Source organism: Monodelphis domestica, chromosome 5 (genome assembly GCF_027887165.1).
Source record: "Monodelphis domestica isolate mMonDom1 chromosome 5, mMonDom1.pri, whole genome shotgun sequence".
Lineage (NCBI taxonomy): Eukaryota > Metazoa > Chordata > Mammalia > Didelphimorphia > Didelphidae > Monodelphis > Monodelphis domestica.
This window is the reverse complement of record NC_077231.1, coordinates 166826690-166843365: the sequence shown is the minus strand read 5'-3', so window position 1 is coordinate 166843365 and position 16676 is coordinate 166826690. Positions and strand designations below refer to the sequence as shown.

At 35.2% G+C, this 16676-nt stretch overlaps 1 protein-coding gene across 1 annotated transcript in view; it reads left to right on the top strand.

Annotated features, from left to right (window-relative positions):
- Positions 1-16676, top strand: part of RELN (reelin) — a 539202-nt gene that overhangs the window by 359927 nt on the left and 162599 nt on the right. The window contains exon 20 of the mRNA XM_003342005.3: positions 6399-6635. Coding sequence (XP_003342053.2) covers positions 6399-6635 — 237 coding nt within the window. The remainder of the gene's footprint in view (positions 1-6398; positions 6636-16676) is intronic.

Below are 16676 nucleotides of genomic sequence, written 5' to 3'. Positions count from 1 at the left end.
GGTTTCCTGGCTTTGGGAGAAACTTGGCTAATTCCCCAAAGTCAAGGACTATCTTTGTATTGCCATATTGCCTACAATGATGTTCTGCAAAAATTAATCACTATTTGTTGAATGAATATTTTAATGAATAAGCGAATGGGATGGGGAAAACACATTAATCTGTAATGGAAGAAAATTTCAGAAATTAAGTTCTTTGATTTTTAATTTAGTAATTAACAAATGAGGAAACATCTATTAATAAAACACAAGAGTAACTAAAATTATGGAAGATCCCACTTATTGAACAATATGCCTAAAGTGACCTAAAAATTCTATAGATGCAGTTTACAATTTCTTTTTTTCCCACTATCTCATCCCTGCTGAATCTTTTCCCTTACCTTTATCATGTACTTTGGCTCCTTCCCTCTTTTCTCAGATTGTCATTCATATTCTGTTTTTATTTGCCTCCCATTTAGCCTAAGACTTAATGGTGATTTTGACAATTACACCTATTATTTTAATTCAATTCAATAATATGTTTAAATTCCTACTCTCTACCAGCAATTGTGATAGTTCACAAAGATACAGATAGAAAAATTATGACACCCCCATGACCTTAAGCAGCCTATATTCTACTGCAAGTACTGGGGAGGGAGAAGAATTTGGGGACAATATGTACACAGAGATGTCAGCATCAAATGTGTACAAAATGCAATGTAAATTGAGAAAAAATACTAATGAGTAGGAAGAATAAGGAAAAACTCTTAAAATAAGTAGTACAGGGAGCAGCTGGGTAGCTCAGTAGATTGAGAGCCAGGCCTAGAGACGGTAGGTCCTAAGTTCAAATCTGGCCTCAGACACTTCTCAGCTGTGTGACCCTGGGCATGTCACTTGACCTCTTCTGCCTTGGAGCCAATACACAATATTGACTCCAAGACGGAAGGTAAGGGTTTAAAAAAATAAGTAGTACATAATCTGAGATTTGAAAGACAAGAAAGAATATAAGGCACAGAAATGAAGAGAGATCTTTTGAGACATGGTCCAAAAGTATGGAATTATGAAGTAGAGTATAATGTACAAGTAACAGCAAAGAAGCCTTTTTTAGCTGGTGTTTATGTAAAGTGGAATACTGTACAATCATCTAGGAAAGATAGAGTATAGATTGTAAAGGACATTAAAAGTCAAATCAGAATTTTTGTTTTCTCCTAGATGAGAGAGCCATCTCCTAGATGGCTCCTAGGGAGCCATCAAAACTTCTTAAATAGGAGAGTGACACAGTCAGATCCAGATCTTGGAATATCAGTTTGGCAGTTATTTGATGGAATGATTGGAAAGGAGAAAGTCTGAAGATAGACAGACTTATGAGGAAACTATTGCAGTTAGCTGGGTGAAAGTTGATGAGGTCCTGAACTGAACTGATTTTAAGATGATAGAGAAACAATACTAGAGATGGTATGATGATAGAATCAACAGGGCTTTACAATTGATTGGATATGAGATGTGTGAGAATAATAAGTAAATAATGACTCTAAGGTTATTAAGCTTGGTAATTATATGGATGATGAAGCCTTAATGAGTAAGATATCTGTTCTATTTTGTACATACTGAGTCTGTAATATTATGGGACATCCCTTTTAGATGCTTAGCAAACAACTGTGATGAGGGACTGAAACTCAGAAGGTGAGGAAAGCTAGATGCTTACCTTTTTCAGAGCATTTGGCATAATAATGGTAATTGCATTCACTTAGGGAAAGTATAGGGAGAGAAAAGGGATCATGGCAGAACCCCAGTCATACCTAGGATGCATAAATAATGATCCTGCATGTGGAATCAGAGAAATAGTTACATAGTGGGAAGAACATCAGAAAAGAGAAAAAACATGAAAATTCAAAAAGGAGAGAGTATTCAGGAAGAAGAGGTAAAAAGCAGTGCCAAACCCTGTGAAAAGTTCAAAAAGAATGAAGATTAAGAAAATGCCACTGAATTCAGCAATAAAAATATCATTGCTGATTTTGGAGAGTACAATGTCAGTTGAGTTGAGGCAACAGAAACTCAGATTGCAAATGGACAAGAAGCAGTTAGGGAGTAAGGAATTTAGACAACTTTTTTTTTAAAAAGCATTTGGCTGTGAAAGCCTGGAGACATAAAATATGATTACCTAAAAGGATGGTAGAGTGAAGTGAAAATTTTCTAAAGATGTGAAGACGTAGACATATTTGAAGAGTTCAGGATAGAGACTAGTGTAGAGAAGCTGGACATCAGTGAGAGGCAGAGATGATGAAAAGAACAAATTATTGGAAAGGATGGGAGCACAGGCATAAAGAGAGAGGTTGGCATTGGCAAGAGGAACCATCTCTTCCTCAAAGAATAGAAAAAAGTGGGGAAAAACTTGAAGTAGAGAATTTTAAATTTGGATTGAGAAGAGTGAGCTCATTGGGGATAGCCTTTTTCTCAGTAAAGTATGAGGTAAGTTACTCAGAGAAAAGGGAAAATATGAATTGTCTTCAGCTTAGCTTATGCTTCTTAATTCTACACTAAAACTTTATGTCCCTTTACCTTACTAATCATACAATTTAGAGTTTTGAATTTTATCTAGCCTTGAACTACTCATAACCTGCTAATCCTGGATCTTATGTAAGCTTCAGAGTTCACTTTAATTCTAAGGCCACTGAACTACTAGCCAAAGTCATAAAATTGCCAGATGAGTTTACTTTAAGTTCATGTGGTAGTTTAACCTCAGGTGGAACATCCTTGTTGCACAAAAATCCTTTTACTGATTATTGATTCTCTAGCACATTCCATAGTAGCTATTCAAATCTATTCACCTTTATCAAGCCTAATCCTACTTTAACTGATGCTTTCACCAGATCTTTTCTCCTCTGCAGAAAAGGTTGATGCCATCTAATCTACACTACCTCAACTTATCTCTATCACATTTTCAAAGTTCTCTGTATCTCTGCTCATCTTTCTTTAATTTCTGTATCAGAAGTCTCTCTTATATGCTCTAAAACCTTGCTTAATACTTTATTTGATCTCATGTATCTCTAATCTATCCTCTTCCATGGCTTTTTTCAGGTATGATTAGGTATTTCCTGGTCATTAAAGCCCCTCTTTAATACTTTAATACACTATGACTCTCCATTCCTTTACTTCACTGTTGATAGGGTACCAGAAAAAGCAATGAACTGAGAATTAAAAGACAGTTCTCCCACTAACTATGTGACTTTCAGTAATTCAACTCAGTTCTCTAGGTCTGTTTCCTTATTGATAAAATGAGAGGTCTTTAATTTCTTAAAATTCTAATCAGTGCATCCAGTACTGAATAACCAAATCACTCCATGCTATTGTTTTTCAATTGTGGCTGACTCTTTGTGTCCTCATTTCAGCTTAAGGTTTTTTGCAAAACAAAACAACAACAAAAAAACATGGAATGATTTTCTACTTCCTTCTCCACATCATATGAGCTGAAGCAAACAAGGTTAAGTGACTTGTCCAAGATGACACAGCTAGTAAATATCCAAGACCAAATTTGAACTCAGGAAGATTAGGCTTCCTGACTCTAGACTGTTCACTGTAACCATAGAACCACTTACCAGCACCAAATCATTACATAGAATGTTGCAATTTGGGTTCTTTTGATACTAATTATTCACATTTATACATTGATTTAAAATATAGAAGGCACTTTACATATATTATCTCAATTTACCCTCAAAACAACCTTGAGAGTTAGAAGATATTGTTATCCTCATTTTACACTGAAGCAACTGAAACTCAGAAGTTAGGTTACTTTCCTAGGGTCATCCGCGTAGTAACTGTCTATGCCTGGTACCACCTCTATTCTGCCATGCTGCTTCTCAACAAAGAGAATATACAAGCAACAATGAGAAACTGAATGCTGCATATTCTGAACTGTATATAGCTAAGACTCTCCTGTTTTCTCAATATTAAACCCATCAGCCTGATTTCAAAACCAGCTTTTGTCACTTGTTATTCAAAACTTATCTGATCAAGGTAAAAATGTCTGCTTCTCATTTAAAATAGAGAGAATGAGATATTATTTTGGTACTCCACCGCTCAAAAGCCATGAAACCCCATTATCTACCAAGGAAAGTGGAAATCTTTGCTTTGGTTTTCAAAGCACTCCACAGTTGTTGTAGCACCACTCTTATGTCATGGTACCCCTTTATTTCACATAACTTCTCACATTTGAGCCTTTGCTCAGAAATAGAAATAAATTTTTATTCTCTTTGAAATTTAAGATATGAAAAATATCATGAAGTGTAAAGCAACACATCTTATTTGCCAAAATAACAACAACAAGATTTTAGGCGTTTATCAAAAATATGAAAAGTCATAGTACATAGAGCTCTGGCTTGGTAATCAGGAAAACCTGAATTCAGATCTTACATATGATAAAAATACTAGCTGTGTGAAAAGCAGTAACTCCCTAAGCCTCTGAGTTGTAGAGGTCAATCTGCATTAATGGAAAGTTTTTCCTCAATGAGAGTTCCCAATAGCAATAAAGTCATGATTCTGGTCCAAATTTTTTTTAAAAGCTTTATTTTTTAATTGCAAAATAAATTTATTTCAGTTCATTTTGAATATTAGTGAAAGGAAATTTAGAATCAAATATAATGTAGCTATTATTCTAGTTCATTCTTTTAATTTATAGATTTCTCATTTTTCTTTTTTATTTGTTTTCTTCCTAGAATTTTCTAAATATTATATAATACCAGATGCCAATAACTTATAAATGATCTATTAATTGTTGTTTATGTTAATGAAAATGAAGTTATTTTTATTTTTATCCTGTTAATATATAAGCATTTTAGTTAGCTTTTGCTTTCAGTCTAAAATATTCATATGATTTTAACTGCTTGCTGGTAACTAAGCATATAACTTCATTTAATATGAATATGACTGAGGTTAAATAGTTCAATTCTTCATTCCAACCAGAAAATCTGAAACCCTCTTTTCAGACAAATTGTAATAAGCTGCTTCTAGGTCATCTAACCTGTCACACTATTTTATGTTTTTTTTTCCTTTATAACACAAGGGAAAAAATCCCCTCACTTCAGTGTGCATTTACTGAAATGCCTCTCCTGGTATTTAATTGTACACTGATGGAGACAAATGTACCACTTGCCATTTGCTTCACATCTCACCTTGTGAATATATGTGAGCAGCATGGAACTGTGATTTATGGAGCTTTCAAGCAAATGTCATTGCTTGAATTGAATTGCAGTGGCAATTAATGTATGGTCCCTGCTGCTGTATACAATAATTGCTCCTGGAAATTAGATATTATTCTTAATTTTCCTTACCGTTTGTCAGGTACAGGTTTGTTGTCATAGCCGCCATGACAGATCAAGTGACCTTGGCATACGGTGCTAAACTCTTGGGACTGTTGGAAGTTGACAGTTCCACAAGCACAAAATTATGTGTGTAACGTGAAACTCATGTTACTCTACCAAGACAATATGAAACCTCCTCACTCTAGAAAGCTGAAGCTTTAGTTTTAGATTTTGTCAGCGCAGATGGGTGAACCCAGAGATATAATTCAACACTGGTGATTTAATTCCATTCAATTTAACAAATATTTATTAAGCACTAACTATAGGCAAGTGGCATATTAGATAGAGCACCACACCTGAAAATTCATCTTTCTTCATTCAAATCTGGCCTCAGACACTTATTAGCTGCATGACCCTGGACAAATCACTGCACCTTGTTTGCCTCAGTTCCTTATCTGTAAAATGAGCTGGGGAAGGAAATGGCAAATCATTCCAGTATCTGTGCCTAGAAAACCCCAAATGGGGTCATTGAAAATTGGACACAACTGAACAAGAATAATATAGGTACTACAGGAGATAGTGTCATGTTGTAGTTACCTGTTCTGAGATTAAGGAAATCCTGTTTCTAATACATGTTTGCTGTGTGGCCTTGGATAGATCATATAACTTCACAGTAGCTCAGGCAAGTATTATGTAATTAAAAATCTTTACCCTAAAGGGGAACTACATTTCCTGAGAGATTTTACAGTATCCAAGACTTCAACTTGCATATCTGGTACCAACTTGATGGAAAAAAATTTCATTTGGGTTGCCTACACCATAGAAATCCCAAGTTTGATTTTTAAGAACGTATATTGCCTTATACAAGATTCAAAAAAAAATGAAATACTTTCCCAGCTTTCCTAGAGCTTACGCAAGTATTAGGATGCTTTTGTTTCATAGCAGAGGAAATAATACAGGATAAGAGAAAATTGACAATAAACCACAAAAATACTGCTTAATACATTATATTCCTTTCAAGCAACTAATAATGTGAAATATATATGGCATTTTTAGGTTACTGAAGTCTCTTGAACATGTTTTTTCTGCTCCCTTCCCATCCTAAAATCCCCCTCCCTACAGAATTATTTCTGTGGAATTGCCAGCTGATGCACAACAGTTTGGAATTCAGTTCAGATGGTGGCAGCCATATCATTCCTCCCAAGGAGAAGATGTATGGGCCATTGATGAGATCATCATGACTTCAATACTTTTCAACAGCATTAGCCTTGACTTCACCAATTTAGTGGAAGTCACTCAGTCTCTGGGATTCTACCTGGGAAATGTTCAACCCTATTGTGGCCACGACTGGACTCTTTGGTAAGAATATAAACTCTTTATCACATTTAAATAATCAATTTTAGCAGCCAAAAGATGCATCTGGAAGGGTTTCTATTGGTGAAAATTTGTATAAAATGAGCCTGAATTAATAAGAGGGAAAATGTTGTTTTGAAATTTTGGAATAAAATGATTTGAGTGTCATTTCACTTGGAAGTAGGAGGATGGATTCTTCCAGCTCTCTGGCTCCTTACACATAATTAGAGAATATGGTTCTTAGATTATTTTACTTATTTTACTACTGAGTCCAAAGCAGTCCTATTTGATTTCTCCAGATGAATCTCTTTGGTTGTTATTCCTTGTAATTGTCTCCAGAGTGCATATCACTAAATGTTCAATCAATGACCTAATCATAATTAGAGGTAAATTTTATACTCCACTGCACAGAGAATTACCTTTGATGGAATTGTGCATGTACAGTGATTTCCCACACACAGCAGGATAAAAATTTTGCTTCAAAATTACTGCTAATGGAAATGAAAGTACAGCTGATCACTTTCGCTAGGAGCTCTTTCAACCTAGACACAATGAAAGATCTCTATAAAAAATATAAAAAGGTCATATTATATGCTCTGTCAGTTGAAAATCTTTCTTAGTTAGCTTCTGTGTATCATTTTTAAAGTCTTCTTAGGAAAGGGAGGAAAATGAATGGAAATAAATGAGGGGATACAAGTATAAACAAAAAAATTGTTTCCTTGGAGTTTTATATTTTATTAGAATTTTTTACATAGTTAATTCAGTTTAGTTGTGCACCTATAAACTACAAAATGAAATTCTTAAGTTTGTGAGGTAGTTGTTTTAGCCTTTTGTAATATAACAATGAGACTATGTCATAAATTCAAGCACTAAATGAAGTCGTTTAATTTTTAGAAATGGTTAACATCTGCTGAAGTAAATTCTGAACTTGCTGAGTGTGTCAGTTTGACACGGGTTGAAATGCATGATAACAGCAATTTAATTTCTGTGCTTTGATCAAAACCCTAAGAACAATATCCTTTCATACAAGACTGATGAATATTTTTAACCTACTGCCGCTTTAATTGGTACAGATACATTTTCTCCATGAAAGTACAATCATAGTAATTATAGAAAAACATAAGGAAATATAAATAATTGTACAATCCCCATGGGTACCCTGAACAGCGCCATAGGAGTTTTATTAACAAGTGCATTTGAGCAATCTGATTTGACTTTCTGATCATCTCTGAAACTAAAGGAAGTTGACTTGGTTCTGCAAATAACAGAGAGTATGTTCAGGCAGTGATAATGAGGACATAGAAACACATTAACCACTTTAATAAGGACAAGAAAAGTGTTCACTGCTCATTAAACTGAAACAACATGGTAGATCTCAAACTGTTCACATTTTCTTAGCCAGTGAATTAGAATAAAAACCCTTCTAATGATATTTTGTTTCCTCTGCTGCTACTGACTAATATATCATCTAGGGCCTTTTTCCAGTGTCAACATACAACTTCAACAATACTTTTTCAGAAACACTTGTGAACAGTATTCAAAATAAAATTGCCATTTGGGAATCGCAAATTCCATGACTTGGGCATAACCTCCTATTGGTAAAAAATACAAGTCCATCTATTTCTTGATAGAAAACCATTGGAGTATATTATCTTATTATGTAAACATTCTTTAGAACACATTCTAAGATGTGAACTATACCCTTCATTGACCTTGTTTCTCTCAAGGGAAATTTTTTTAAGTTCCACAAGATCTGTACAAATGGTTGGTGTTAAATTAATTATTGTTGGCTTTTCCCAGCTGTGAGTTCATTTGGTTCTCATTTTCTAACACATGACTTTCCATGAGCATGGATTGTTAAGGCACTAGGAGTGTTCCCCAGGGAAAACTTAGACAATTGCTTTTTCATTAGGAGAACTATAGTCAATATGCTATAAATCACCCTACAGCTTGTCATCATAGAGCACTTTTTCAGCAGAGGGAAGAATTGCTTATAATTATCTGTGATGCTTTCAATTCATACTGAGAATCCATAAATCAGGACCTATATCAGCTATAAGCTGAAAGTAGCTTTCTTGATAACCTTTCACATACACATTTTAAACACAATATTATGGAATTAATTATTTCCTTTGGCATTTATTTAAGTTTCAAAATAAAAATAGATCAAAAATAACCCCAAGATACTACAAATAAGAACCATATTCTCAGATGATTCAGTATTTTGAGTTTAAAATCAGGGCTTCTGCAGAAGGAGGGTTATGATTGCATTTTAAATATGGTGATCTGTTACTGGTGGAAATAAGGAGATAGTGGAAAATGTATCACTAGTTAATTAAAGAGTGTAAAACATGGTATCTATTTTACTGCTCTGAAGTAATTTCAAAACCTAATTAATCACCAAAATCAAGCTTGTCTTCTTCTGTTATAGAAAGACAACCAACAATATTTTACTCGAGTGGCATTCCCAGAGATGGGATCATATTCCTTAGATTTTAAAGAACAAGATAAATATTTCACTAGGAAGCACATTTACGTGTGTGTGCGCACACCCTCCCTATATAATTAAGTGCTTGGGAGGAGATCTTTGTTTTTACATTATGTCCCCCAGTTCTGAACATTTGTCCCCTTTCTCAGTACAGACAAACAAGTTTTTAGAAATGCTGTTTGAAAGTCAGTTGTAGGGAATTTGGAATAAATTGTCATCTAAGACAGCGTTTAAGTGGTATTTAGATTCCTGGACCCTAAAAAATAATGCATATTTAAAAAAGGAAAGAGTAAAAACAGTACTGTTGCAATGCTAATTGTTAACAAAACAAAATCAATAGCACTGAATGATGAGTAATGGTTTCAAAATTACATTTTGAATACTTGGGAAATTGATTTAAGAAGATAGAGAATGGCTTGGTTTTGAAGGGGATTTGGAGGCACTTTGGTTGATAGCACTGCATTTTTTATCTTTTTCTTTTTTATCTAATTTTATTAATATTTTCCCTCTTCCCTCAATATAGATATATCACTATTTTTGAACATATGAGTCATAATTAGGGGTATATTTTAAGTAAAAAAGGAGTGGGGTAGAAGGCAAAGAAGAAAGATTTTTCTATGTCAATTGGGCAAGATTTTTAAAAGAGACTAGGAAAAGGGGGAGATTAAAGATAATTATACACATATGAGAAACATACTGAGGTGAAATTCAGTGTAAGTGATTAAAGACAGAAAATGGGCTAAGTTGGCATGTGCATGGTCCTCCTTGAGGAAGGGGAAAGATGTTGTGAAGTTGTTGGGTCAAAGTTCCACAGAGCTACTTGGACAATGGCCAGAATAAGGAAGGGAGAAAATTGGTGTAGGTTTGGGGAGGGGAAGGTAAAGATTGAGGAGGATAGCTTCTGGGATATGTCTAGAAAAGGCAATATACAGTCAGGGGTTTATTGGTACAAAGCATTCACTGGTTGAATGCTCTCAATTCAGGAAGTTCTTTGAAAACAAGGAAACATTTACATAGGGAATTAAATCATGTGGACAGTAAGAAAATACATAATTCCAGTATTGCAGTTGAGAAAGTGTTTGGATATCATAGAATAGACAATTTGCCTTGGAGTTAGAATGACCTTGGCTCAAGGTTTGCTTCTGATTCATACTCAATTTGCAACCCAGAGCAGTTTACCATATCAGTACTCCCCTGGCAACACTCAAAAGATATGTTTTAGAAAAGGTGTTGATATGCTCTGGTAATGTAATTTCCTCACCAGGATCTCCCTACACTGATGTAATCACAGATCCACTAATGCACACACATAAATATAATTTTATATTTGAGTTTCTAATATAGACAGAAATATACAAGTCACATTTTGAAGAGATAAGTCAAGGAAAAATATGTTAAGAATCTGAGAGATTCAAAGGATGGTGAGGGACTGATAGAAATAATAAAGTTCAAAAGAGGGATGGGTTTCAAGAGAAATGATGCAAAGATTTACAGTGTATGCTAATATGCATCTATAGTCAAATATTATAAGGATGTCAAATAAAATAAGGGTAGAAAAGTCTACCTTGAAAATTATGAGATATGCTCAATTACAAAAACAATTAGAAAGCAGCATATGTCGAGACTAATGACTATTCAGCATTATTCCTATAAAATTTACCATCTAGTCAGGAGAAAGCAATTTCTTGACTCATGTCAATGTGCATAGTTCAGGCACAGAGAAAAAGACAAGAGCAAGTTACTTTCCCACATATACTGATCTATAATTGAGAATAAACATCAGAATAAGAATTTGATGTATTGAAATTTCCTTCCCTTTTATTCATTTTAATAGCTATTAATATTTAGGGAATGTATTTACCACTCTTGAGGACATTATCTGCTAGAAGATATTTGATTTTATCCATATAAAGCTTCTGAAAGTAGAAGGAAAATAAAAAGAGTTAACTTAAAAGAAAGAAGAGGCATGATGATGGCAAATGTCAGTTCCATGAATTGCTACAGATTTAGATAAGACTCAATATATTACAAATGCCCTAAATATTAAAAGGAAATAAATTTGCTCAAGACTTACAGCATCATTAAATTTCAGAATTGGAAAGAAGCCCAACAGCCATCTAGAACAACCTGTACACAAAAAAGAATCTCCAATTTATCATACCTGACAAATAAATGGCCATTTAGTCTCTGCCAGGAGACTTCCAAAGTAGCCTCTAATATTTTTGGACAAGCTCTAATTGTTAGAAAAGTATTTTTGATATCAAGCCTTACTGAACTCTTAATACATTTCACTCACTGACAGGTAGGTAGTACAATGTCAAGTTTAGAGTCAGGTAGATTTATCTTCTGAAGTTCAAATCTGGCCTCAGACACTTAGCAGCTGTGTGACCCAGGGCAAGTCACTGAACCCTGTTTGCCTCAGTTTCCTCATCTGTAAAATGAGTGGAAAAAGAAATGGCAAAGCATTCCAGTATCTTTGCCAAGGAAACTCCAAATGGGAGTTTGCCAAGGAAACTCCAAATACAACGAATTGTATATAACTAAACAAGAAAGATTCCACCCATCACTCCAAGTTCTGTCCACGAGGACCAAATAGAACAAATCCAATCCTTCTTCAATATGACATTGTTGATAAGCACTTGAAGATAGCTATTTTATTTCCCCTGTGTCTTCTCTAGATTAAACACCTCCAGTTACTTACAACTGATCACCACATAACATAAACTCAAGATTTTTCCCTGTTCTTATTGTCCTGCCATGGACACTTATGAAGTTTATCAATGTCCTCCTTATACTGTAGTACCCAGAATTGAACAAAATATTCTAGATGAGATCTTAGGTCAGAGTACAGTGGGACTATCACTACTCTTCTACTGAAAGCTGTACTCCTCTTGATGCAGCAATATCATTAAACTTTTTTGTCTGCCACATTATACTTCTGTCTCAAAATGACCTTGAAGTTCACTAAAGTCTGAAGATCATTTGTGAAGCTGGCTTCTGCATACTTAAGTGTAAGATTTTATCTTTATGCCCATTGAATTTCATTTTATTAGAGATAGTCTAGTACTCTAGTTTATTATTCTTTAAAAGCCAAGACCACCAATAAAAGAATCAGAATCTCACCCTCCATGTGACAGTAAACTATGGCAACCATACCCTCTCCATCATGCCTTAAAAGCAACTATACCTTGTTGCTGATCTCTTGGGGATGTGCAAGCTTTTAACTTCCCACATTTTATTCTAGGTGTCCATCCTACAGGGTGATTTTAATTATACCTCTCTTGGAGTTCCTGCATCAGTTCTCAATGGGCAAAATCTCCCACAAATGTATATCCAGCCTCTCTTAGGCTTACCCAGTTATAAGAAGCAGGGTTGTGGGGAGTGATTAATAACTGCTCCTTCCTTTTTGATGTGGTCAGTGTTCATCCAAAGAATTGATTGATGGCTCAAGTTTTCTCCTTTTTAAGGAAATAAGTTTAATATGAGAGAATATAGTAACTATAGCTATTATAGTTAGTAAGAAATTAAGGTAAAGTCAGGAAGTGTGGTAAATAAAAGTAATGAGTGAGAGAGAGTAAAAGGGTAGGTATGGATTTTCAAGAATGCTTTCTTAAGGAAAGGAGTTATTTGTTTAGGCAGTTATTGCCCTGTGTCTCCAGAGAACTGATGTCACTTGAACCATGGTCCCCTTTGGTCTGCTTGGCTTTACCCATTGGCCTACTTGGGGGAGCTACCTTCAATGTAAATGGATGCTAATTATATGTTAAATACCCTGGGGCAATTTCAGTTGAAATTTTGCCCTTTTCCTCCCAGGCTCTAAGGAAGGTAGTAAGAGTGGAAATTGAGCACTGTTTGAACTTAGTCCTGTGTGACTAGAGAACTGAACCACTTGTGTTTGCTGTTCAGAGCCCCCAACAAAGGACCTAGATTATATGTAAGGATTGATGTGAGGAGTTTTCTCATAATTGTGAATCTGAGTAACTCATACATCTATATATGAAAGGTAGCCCCATTCTAATCAACCACTTATTGTTTCTATGTTCTTTTGATTGTATACTGCAACTTGACAGAGTTTGTGGGACATCACTTTTTATTTTCATTGAGGCAAGATGAGCTGCACAGAATGAGAAGACAAGGATGGATTTCAGTACTTAAATCATCGTTGTTTCTCAAAAACCCATCCCTCTTTTGAACTTCCTTGTTTCTATCAAGTTTATCACCATCTTTTGAATTTCCCAGATTCTCAGAATCTTTTTTTCCTTGGTTTCTCTCCTCAAAAAGTATCCAAATAATATATTTCTGTGTACAATAGAAACTCAGATATAACCTTGAATTGTCTACAAGTTTGATTTGCCTTAGAGATAATACTTCAATCAAGAATTTAAGAAGCATTTTTAAGAACTTGTTATGTGCCAGGTCCTAATTTACAAAGCTAAAGAGGCCTATATCTCAAAGACTTGAGAGAGAGAGAGACAGAGAGAGAGAGAGACAGAGAGAGAGACAGAGAGAGAGAGAGAACACACACAAAATAAATAAATAAATACAAAGTGATTTAGGGAGAGCAGAGTTTTAATGGTTGGGTGTATCAGGAAAGGCCTCCAATATAAGGTGGCATGTTAACTGAGCCTTGAAAAGTCAGAGATTATAAGCTATGGAGGTAAGAAGGACTATAATGTGTATTATTTTAATTATAGAATGCTAGTCATTCCTTATTAACAATTACAAAATAGTGGAAAGGGTTCTGGGCAGATCAGAAAATAAATCTAGAAATTATAAAAGGTTGAGATAATGAGATAAGATCCTAAAAGGGCCATAGTATGGGATTTATTTTTTATTTTAATAGTAAGGGGACTACTCTTATCAGCAAATGTGAAATAGTAGAAAGGGTCTTGGATGAGATCTATAGTAGTTGAGTAAACAGAGCAGAAAAGTAATGATTATCTTATTTTTTGTAGGATTAAAACTTAAGGAGAAATAAGTTTCAGTATCAGATTTGGAAAGTATGAGCCCAAGTTTCTAGATTTTTTTCTAGTATAGAATCAAGAATAAAGAATCTAAAGAGAATAGCCCATATACCCAAAGATTAAAGACTAAGGGGGGAAAGGGAACAGATAGAAAAAGACATTAAAAGCTTTTAGTTTTTCAAGTCCTGAAGGAAATGCATAAAAGTAATACTCCAAAGTAATTCAGATGCTGTATTCACCTTTGAAATCTTTTGTCAAAGAAGTAGAGAGGGAAAACAGCAAAATCACCTAGGAACTATAAAAAGTCTTTCAAAAGGAGTAGTGAGCAAAATGCATGAAGAAATGTCTCATAAAAAAATTCCAAATTTCTTTGAAGCAATAGATATGTTGAGGTAACTACTTTACAAGACCTATTCTATCAAACTACAGAATAATCTGGTGATGGAAACATTGGGTGCAATAAAAGTTTTTATTAACTTTTAGTAGAAATAACATTAAATACCAATACAAATAGCAACAACTAATTAATAATCATTTATAGTTCAATTAATTTATTTAAATACATAAAATATAAAAACAATATTTCAATTTTATTGGGTGATAACTTGAGATTTGGAAGGGATCTCAGGGACTATCTAATCTAACACCCTCCTTTTATTAACCAGTTCAAACTGCCACGTACAGGCCATGCTTCTTGCTTAATCAAGAGTGTAATGTGGCCATTTAACATTACAAAAAAAATTAATTTCTCTTTTTTCAAGTTGTATAGATCCAATTTTCCCCAATTTTCAAGTCTGTCTCTGTCCCATTTTGATGTGGAATGGCCAATTCCACACTGAGGGTCAACAACTGTGCATACACAGAGGTTGCCCGACCTATAGCACTCACTTTAGTGAGGCGAGAGTCTCCCCTTCACCAGAAGGTCTTCTAGTATGAAAAAGGGGGGCCAATAGACCCCAGATCCAGCAGCCAGGCTGACTTGACTTCTAGAGCTGGTAGACATGAAAGCCCAAGACCATGGATATGGAATAATCAATTCCACACCGAGGGTCAACAACTGTATGTCCACAGAGGTTGCTTAACCTATAGCACTCATATTTAGTGAGGCGAGAGTCTCCCCTTCACCAGAACGCCTTCTGGTATAAAAAAGGGGAGCCGATAAACCCCAGAACCAGTGGCCAGACTAGACTGGCTTCTGGGGCCAATGGGAGAGAGAGCGCAAAATAGGTCCCACAAAGATGTCACCCAAAGGATAGGGGTTTCAGGAATCCAAGAAAGACTCCTTCCTACCTGAGAAGCTGTGTCCTTGCAGACTATCTGGGGTAGCCTCACATTGGGTGCCAGATGTTGTGAGGTGCAGAGGTGCACCCCTGGGGCTTGGGAAGGATACCTTTTGCAGGAATGCAAGACTCCAAAACTTAAAAGTAAAGAGACATTTATTATTAATGTTGAATTTTTGGCAAGCAAGATGAATGCCTCAGTTCTGGAGTTTTTATATTCAATGAGGACTTGACTCTGGGGCCAGGGGTTGGGGAGGAGTTTTCCCTGAAGGCATGGGGGTGGTTCTCATGATTTGGATCAATGGGAAAATCAAGAAGGAAAATCTTCTCAGGGTCAGATGTTTTGAGTTGGGAGTCTGAGGGTGTAAAGGAGCAAAAGAATTTCCCTGATCTGAGTTTCTGGGGGTACAATGCCCATGACAAAATGAGCTCCAGAAACCTTAAATATATTGTTCAAAATCACAGAGAGAGCCTGAGAGGCAAGATTTAAGCTTGTCTTCTTGGAATCCCAAGCCAGGATTCTTTGTATTATACCATCATACCTGCCTCTCCCTCAGATATTCATCAGAAGTTTCATTCCCTTTATTCTTCATTCTTTCAGCTACTAATTTTTCTTCATAGAAATACAAAATTAATACAAATAATTGTTCAAAGATGTATTGTAGCAACATTATATTCACTTGCAAAAATAAAAGGAAAAACCCAAACCTGGAAACATATTTTTATAAAAAAATCTTGACCTTCCATCATAGAATCAGTACTAAGTATTGGTTCCAAGGTAGATAAAGACTAGGAAGTGAGGGGTTAAGTGACTTGCCCAGGGTCAATCTGGAAGCAATCTAAATGTCCAGCAGTAGGGGAATGTTTAAATAACTTGTGGCAGTGGAATAGTATAAAGCAATTAAAATAGCCAAACATTCAAATTTCAAAGAAACCTATAATAAAGTTGTAAAGACAGATACAAGTTATATTACTGCATACCAAATTAGTCAAAATTGGTGCAAATGAGAAAATAGAAACTGAAGGGAAAGCTTGTCAGCAAATAGTTTACACTTATCCCAATGTCCTTATCTACTGAAAGAAATGTCAGTTTGGTAAAAATCCAGCATTAATTTGAAGTCCCATAGAGGATCTGCACATTAATGAAGCACCATGTATAAACTAAATGAGGGGTAGCAGAGCAGGGAAGAAAATGGCTATAGGACAGAGGAGTGCTTTCATCAACAGCCCTACACTGGAATGTCTAAGGTAAGCTTGGCCCTTGGGTGACATGGAGCAAACTGAACATGGTCTAGGTCTTTTGTTTTCCCAAAAA